This window comes from Hordeum vulgare, chromosome 2H (genome assembly GCF_904849725.1).
Source record: "Hordeum vulgare subsp. vulgare chromosome 2H, MorexV3_pseudomolecules_assembly, whole genome shotgun sequence".
NCBI classification, from domain to species: domain Eukaryota; kingdom Viridiplantae; phylum Streptophyta; class Magnoliopsida; order Poales; family Poaceae; genus Hordeum; species Hordeum vulgare.
In genome coordinates this window covers 185318577-185326437 of record NC_058519.1, presented here as the reverse complement: position 1 = coordinate 185326437, position 7861 = coordinate 185318577, and the positions used below count along the sequence as shown (strand labels likewise).

Here is a 7861-nt window from a genome sequence, read left to right as displayed (position 1 = left end):
GCAGCACCACCCGAAATGCCTCCTCTACGACCAATAGCCAGAGACAATCCATCACTTGCTTCTAGCGTGCCCATTGGCCAAGCAAACTTGGCACACCATTCTGGACTGGACGCACATACCATCTAGCTTTTAATGTTTCACCACCAACATGCATTACCTCGCTATTTACAACGTGGCTCAACGGAGTAGACGTTAAAATATCGAAACTTATCAGAATTGGGGTATGTGCTTTATTTTGGGCTATATGGAATACCAGGAATGATATGATTTTTAATGGCAAGAACTTTAATAATTTTTTGCAGGTTATCTTCAGAGCAACGTCTTAATCCGTACGTGGTCGTCACTCAGCCATGCGGACTCCAGGGAGCTTATGGATATTGGGTGCAACCGATGGGAGATGGTCGCACGGGCTATCTTCAACTGGTTTAGATGGCGTGTTAATCATATGCTAGGTGTATAGGCATCGTAGTCTGCTTTTAGCTACGCCCAATATGGCAGTCATCTTGTCATTTTATCTTTGTTTTACTTTCGAGCTTCAGGACCTTGTGGATTTATGACTATTTGTTACTTTTTAATAAAGATGGCTGCATGCATCGATTAATGCAGAGACCGGGGGCTAAGTTCCTCCTTTTCAAAAAAAAAAATAAACATCGCATTTGGTAACCATTCCATACAGCTTTGTAAGGCGATACTGTCGGTTACAGAAGTGCTTACGTACTTTTGATATTAAATAACAAGATATTAACAAACATAACTAGGGTAACAACTCACCTGAAAAATTCAGTTATTAACAGTCTAGGACTACTATAAAATAGTTAAATAGTACAAATACTTAGTAACAGAATGGTAACATGGCTACATCATAAGAAGCAGCAGGTCTGAAGCATTTCAGTGTTCAATGAAGCATAGAATTATACTCTTGCGGTTTACATTGTAATACTAGTATCCCTTACAAATAAACTTTAGGTGCATTTTTGCTAAGTTGGGTTTCAAGTTGTAACATCATAATAAGCTTCAGACTTAAGTTTGCGTCAACAGGGCATAAACTGCAATGCCATGTCACTACTGCTAAGCAATTGTGCATCTCCTTCAAATGATACAACAATGATGGTTAGACAACTGAATCCATTTTGACATGTACAGTAACTTAAAAGAGAATTGTCCCTTACGAATATGTTTATCCAAGGAAAAAACACAAATGTGGAAAAAGGCAGGAACTTACTTCATGGCTACTAGAAAATTCAGAAGCCCATCCAAGACGTGCATGTTCCTCCTCAGCCACCTCTTCGATAGCTGCAAGGAGGCGTTCTTCCTCATTTGTGTCTTGCCTACCAAGAATTTGCTCCTGTCGTGCACCGGCATAAGCAAAGATAGTTAGATCAGGGAACATGCATCCAATAGTGTACTAAGGAACAGGGAGAAGGGCAATTACAAGGTAGGAAAATATGAAGCTCCTGTAGAAACATTCCCCGTCAACTTTCACTGGTCTAAAGTCTGAGTAAAGACCACGAAGGTCCAACACATTCACAGGATCTACTCTTCCATGTAAATGAATTGCACGAATCTGTTCAGCATAATAATCAAGGGCGCCCTAGAAAGAAATTGCCTGCACCGTGCAGGCAGATAAAAGGATTCAGTTTATGCTCATTAGAAGTTTAGAACTAGGAAATAACAGATCTAAAGCCTGATGGAAATTTTGTTTTGCAACAACAGATCTAAAATGTGATCCAGATTTTGTTTTGCTTCTGGTTTTCTGGTTTGCACATTCTCCGGAAATGGTCGAAACTGCTAATAAATGTACGAGACCTTCATTGACATTGATTGGCTGTTGTTGAGTAAAAAATAGAGAAATATGTGCAGTGTTTCATACACTCAAGGGTATAAGGTCTATTGGTTCCATTACATTGCAAAGTTAACATACTATTAAGCATTCAGACAAGAAAGTAAGAAGCATATTCCACGAAATCAGTTAGTTGTGCAGTAATCATGAATGTCCACAGTACCATCTGACCTGGGATTTTGATCCCGACATTTCATGGGTTTCCACTTTGAAAATAACCAAAGAGTGAAAGGAGTCAAACCTGTCGATTCACGTGAGGTCTCTCCGAGCTTCCGGTGCCTTTTCTACAAAAAAGCTTTTCCGCAAGAGACGGGTAAAGATCCACATATAACCTGCCAAACTTAGAAGTAAGTGTACAGATTAAACATCACAGCCAAGATTTAAGAATACAAAACAGGGGAATGAGAGATGGAGTTTTTGAAGAATCTAATAATAGTAACACACAACTGATGCTGCAAAATCCAAAACATCTTACTTTAGCAACTGTTTACAACAATCATCTTGTGAGGCTTCCAAGACGGTTTCAAGTACCAACCAACCAAACACCACAGCTTTTAAACCAAAATTCATAGTAAGTGGACAGTGAGTTTAGTTATTTATTTTGTGGGCAGTGGTCAGTGATTTTGCATGATAATGACCAATGATCAACATCCCACCACGAGCCCCCCCCCCCCTCCCCTCTCCAGATCCCGCCCTAGCGCCGCCTTCCTGGGAGGCGGCCGGGGCGACGCAAGCTCCATCCTCTGTCGGCCCCCCTCCTCCCCCCCCCCTCGCCGCCACCGGCCCTGGCCTGGGTGGTGTCGGCCGCGGCGGGATCGCGCGCGTTTCCCCTTCCCGGGATAGGGGCGGCGGCAGTGCAGCTCGGCCCGGCGGCAGGCGAGGTGGCGGCGTTGCTCCTTGGCGGCATGGCGGCGTGGTGTGGCCGGTGGCACGCCCCTGGCCCAGATCTGCGCCTGCGGGCTACATCTGGGTCCTGGCGGGCCGGCACCCGGCATGGCTTCGATATCTTTTGCATGGTGAGGAGGAGGAGCAGCTTGGACAGGGGGCGGCGACGCCGACGGCGTGCCTGTTGCAGCACGATGGCGGGAGCTTTACGGGCTTTGAGGTCCCGGTCGGGCCTGGTATGCTTGTGCTATTGCATCCGGTCGGCTACCATCATTGACAGTGGAGGTTGAGCCCTCCCGCGTGCCGACGGTGCTGCTTCCCCTAGTCTCGGCTCCTATTCGTCATTTTGCAGGCCTCACCTTGCGATGTCGTGGTGAGACGGAGTGGGGGCTTCAAGACCGTGTTTGCCCAGGGTGGGGGTCGGTTTGGTGGCAGGCTCCGGAGCGCCCGAGGTGCAGGTTGGGATCGGGGGAAACCCCTGTCGGCCAGGCCGACACCGACGCGGTGGCGCCTTTGGGTGCCGTCGAACCTTCCTAGAGGGCGTCGGGGGCTACCCTTCCTCGCGCCTCGTCGCGTACCAGGGGAAACCCTTCGCAACAGCAGCGTCATCGTTGCGGTCCTTCTTGGAGGTATTGATTGGTACTGGTGCTTCAGAGTCTTGGAGCTTGGTGGGAGATCCCTAGTGGGTGCAGCGGTCGCGAGGCTTCTTCGTTTTTGTCAATTCGCCGGTGTCGGCATTTGTTTCTTTTGTATTTTCTTTTGAGCATGACTGTGTTGCTTCCGCCCCAGCACCTATCGATGGATGTTTCGGTTGGTTGCTTTGTAATACAAAGCAAGCAAGCGCGCGCGCGGGGGGGGGGGGGGGGGGGGGGGGTGGAACCCTTTTTCCCAGAAGCAACCCTGAATAAACATATGGCATATAACACCATCCATTACATTAAAACCTCTTAACTTTGGCTTTCGGGCTTCTAGCTAAAATTTCACAGGAGCAATGATCAAGATATCTCTATGTAATAATAAAGCAAATAGTGCTTCTGGTCGTACGTCACTAAAAATGCCCCCGAAGTTGGCTTACATTACCCACTATGCCACCCATAAGTGAAAAAAACGATTCAGATTTTTTCTGTCAAAGTCGCCGTCACGTGCGGTTATTAAGATATGAGAACTTGAAGAATCACGAGCACGCGCGTAGTTTGGTGGCTAGAGCGCTTGTCTTTCACAGAGAAGCCCCATGTTCAATCCCTGGTTGCACACCTTTTATCATTCCCTATTATTTCTCTTTTTATAGCAACACGGTCCTGGTTGCACACCTTTTATCATTCCCTATTATTTCTCTTTGTATAGCAACACGGGTTCATGGACCAGCCCATGTTTTATTATTTCAAAAAAAAATCCTTCTTTAAATTAGTTCATAATTTTTCAAAATTCCAATTTTTTTAGTTTTGAAAAAAATGTTCATGAAATCAAAGAATGTTTGGAAATTAAAACAAAGGTTCAAAAAAATCAGAAAATGGTCACGGATTCAAAAAATGTTGATGGTTTTAAAAAACTGTTCGCATATTATTAAAGAATTTACAAAATGTCTATGAAATTTTAAAAAATGTTGAGAAAAATTTAAAAAATACGAATTTCCAATTTTCTTCCCCATTTGCAAAAAGGTTCAACGATTCAAAAAATGTTCGCTGAGTAAAAAAAACTGTCCATGCATTTCAGAAAAAAGATAAGTTTTACATCAATCGACAAAACTTTATCACATGAACACTGCTTTTCTCTTTTGATAGCAGCCAACACGAGTTCATGGGCCAGTCCATATTTTATTAATTCAAAAAAAAATTTATTCTTTAAATTAATTCATGATTTCTCAAAATTCCAATTTTTGAGTTCTGAAAAAAATTGTTCATGAAACCATAGAATGTTTGGGAACTGAAACATAGGTTCAGGAAATAATAAAACATTCACGGTTTTTAAAAAAAATGATGATTTTTAAAAACTGTTCACATATTATAAAATGATTCACAATTTTGAAAAATATATTCAGCAAATATAGAATGTTCATGATTTTTAAAATGATCATTTATTCAAAACATATCCATGAATTCGAAGAAAATGTCTATGAAATAAAAACAACATTGAGAAAAACTTAAAAAAATCACGAATTTCAAAATATATTCCCCATTTTAAAAAAAGTTCATAGACTGAGCAAAAAACTGTCCATGCATTTCAGAAAAAAGATTAGTGGACATCAATCAGCAAAATTTGATCACACCAACACCACGACCATCATTAACGAGGATGGGAGAAAAGATAAATGGCAACATGATGGGACACCGTGTTAAATAGAAAAATAGAGGATGCCCATATGTCGGGGTATTGAGCCATATTATACTTATTTGGCTATAACGTAATATTTTTGTCTCCCGTTGCAACGCACCGGCATATTTGCTAGTGGTACCTAAAACAAAGACATGTTCCCAGTGCCTTCCCACTCTGTACACTGCAATGAATATGCTACCACACTTGATAGAAGAATGAATCGATACAGGCACGAGCACCCAAAGCTTAAGCCTATTCGAGTTTTTGACTAATCACAGAGAGGTTGTTCACTTGCCTCCATATCCCAAGTTCGCAAGAAGAGCACGGAGTAATAATCAGGATTTTCCTAATCTGTGCGTAATATAAAGCCAGATTGGCCCCAACATTCCCCCAAAAGTTTCGTCCCTTTTACCCTGACTCGTTACCAACATTCCACACGAACTCTGAAATCACAAATTCCACATCCCGAACACAAAAATTGGCATAAGAATGCACAAAGAAGAGAAAAGAATCACAGAGTAATCAAGAAACACAAGATTCAGGCTATATATTGTTCTTGCTGAAGCTGATTATCTTGCCCAAGAACGTCTTCTTGGCCTTCGGCAATCCAGCCTACTCGACAGAAACCAAGAAACGCTAAGTCGAACTCGTATAACTAGAAAGAAAATACAGCAGGTCGCGACATCTCAAGGGCAAGAGACGCGCCATCACCTGCTCCAGGGCGTGCGCAGCAGCGGAGCTTGATCTCCCGGCTTCGAAGATTCGGCCCCCGGCCTGCCCATCGACGGGCGGAGCAGATGGAGGTGGTGGCGGGGAGACACCGGAGACGCCCTCCCTCGCCGCGGAGCTCGATCCCCCGGCTTTGCGGCTTCCGCCCCCGGCCTGCCCATCGACGGGCGGAGCGGAGTGAGGTGTTGGCGCCGAGGAATCGGAGCCAGCCTGCGCTGCTCCAACCCCAAAGCTCTGCGCCCCCGTGAGGGAGGCGGCGTTGGCGTCCTCGCGTTCCCCGTGCACACGGGCCGGTTCTTGCTTGCCATCGTCCCGGTCTTTTCCTGAACCGGATGCCAACGCGGCGGGAAAAACTTTGCGGGTGGAGCGGGAAGGACTTGCTTGGCAATTCTGCTAATGCGAGGGCGTTGGAGGAAGTTCACGAAAGGGCCTGGTTAGTTATTTGGAGAAAGGATGAGCGGTTATTTATAAATAAATATAAGGAGGCTGCTAGGGATCATCCGGATGATTTCTCTAAGAAATCATCCCCCTAGCTAGTCGTTCGATCCAGCACCGGATGACGTCGATCACATCAACAGAACCTGAGTCGTTCTCCTGTGATCCTATCCACGCCCATGAGAGAATCGACATCGCCCCTCCCCTAAAAGTGATGCAGAGAAACGCAACATCCCCTCCCCCTCTGGCACCCTGCATCGGCGACCTCGCAACACCGGAGTCGTCGGCGAATGCTGCATCGCACCTCCAAAGAGCCCTCGACGATGGTTGCATCACGGCTCCAAAGTGTAGTCGGCAAACCACTGCATGGCAGCACGGGGTGCTGCTTCATGGCAATATTGAGCCCGATGAAAACATTCGATGCAACACTAAAGACGCTTTAGCAAAGCTTCATTGCAGCTTCGGCGAAGCTTCATTGATGCCCCGGCAAAGCTTCGTTGCAGCATTGCCCCGCGGCTTTGTCGCCGACCATGACAACAATTGTAGCTCTCTCTTGTTGCAACGCAGTTTCGTCGTCCCCGTGTAGCAGCATCACCTACTGCAGCATAGCTCTATCGCCAGACATGGCAGCTGCTCCTAGCCCCTCCTGTTCCAACGCAGCTCCGTCGTCGACATGGCAGCAACCTCGTCGTGCATCACCTGCTGCAACCAGCTCCGTCGTAGGCCATGGTAGCAACCTCGTCGCATATCGCCTGCTGCAATGCAGCTCCGCTGTCGGCCATGGCGGCAGCGCCTCCCAACCTAGCCTATAGCAGCATGAGGTGACCGTCGAATGGTTGCACCAGAGCGCCATCCCTTGGGAAGTCGGCTTGCAGCGGCATGTGGTAGCGACGGCGCCGGTCTACAGCGGCGGACGCTGGCACTGGTGTGTGGTGCGATGTGTTCAAGCAGGAAGAAAGGGGGGAAAGAACGAGCGATCGAGCTTGTGGAGGAAGAGATAAGGGAAAGAAAAGGCTAATGGATGAGTGCTACGTCGACAGAAACCTTCTATCGTCTCTTGAGCTTGCATTGGTTTTCCCTTGAAGAGGAAAGGGTGATGTAGCACAGGAGCAGTAAGTATTTCCCTCAGTTTGAGAACCAAGGTATCGATCCAAAAGGAGGGTCTCGTCAAGTCCGGAGTACCTGCACAAACACAAACAAGCTTGCACCCAACGCTTCAAAGGGGTTGTCAATCCCTTCAAGATTGTTTGCAAAGTGAGATCTGAAGGCGGAAAGTGCAACGAAGTAAAAAGTGTAAGGCTGGAAATATGGTGTGGAGTAGACCCGGGGGCCATAGTGTTCACTAGAGGCTTCTCTCAAAATAGCAAATATCACGGTGGGTGAACAAATTATTGTCGAGCAATTGATAGAACTGCGCAAAGTCATGACAATATCTAAGGCAATGATCATACATATAGGCATCACGTCCGAGACAAGTAGACCGATACTTTCTGCATCTACTACTATTACTCCACACATAGACCGCTATCCAGCATGCATCTAGTGTATTGAGTTCATGACGAACAGAGTAACGCCTTAAGCAAGATGACATGATGTAGAGGGATAATCTCAAACCAATGATGAAAACTTCATCTTTTTACCCTTGATGGCAACAACACG

At 46.0% G+C, this 7861-nt stretch overlaps 1 protein-coding gene across 1 annotated transcript; it reads right to left on the bottom strand.

Annotated features, from left to right (window-relative positions):
- Positions 1–779: 779 nt before the first annotated feature.
- On the bottom strand, positions 780–6086 carry LOC123425764. Its single transcript, XM_045109490.1, has 4 exons — positions 5750–6086; positions 2082–2172; positions 1433–1606; positions 780–1345 (listed from the first exon to the last, which is right to left on the bottom strand). Exons 1-3 carry the CDS (start codon positions 6073–6075, stop codon positions 1592–1594), a joined length of 432 nt encoding a protein of 143 aa, XP_044965425.1. The 5' UTR covers positions 6076–6086; the 3' UTR covers positions 780–1345; positions 1433–1591.
- Positions 6087–7861: the final 1775 nt, after the last annotated feature.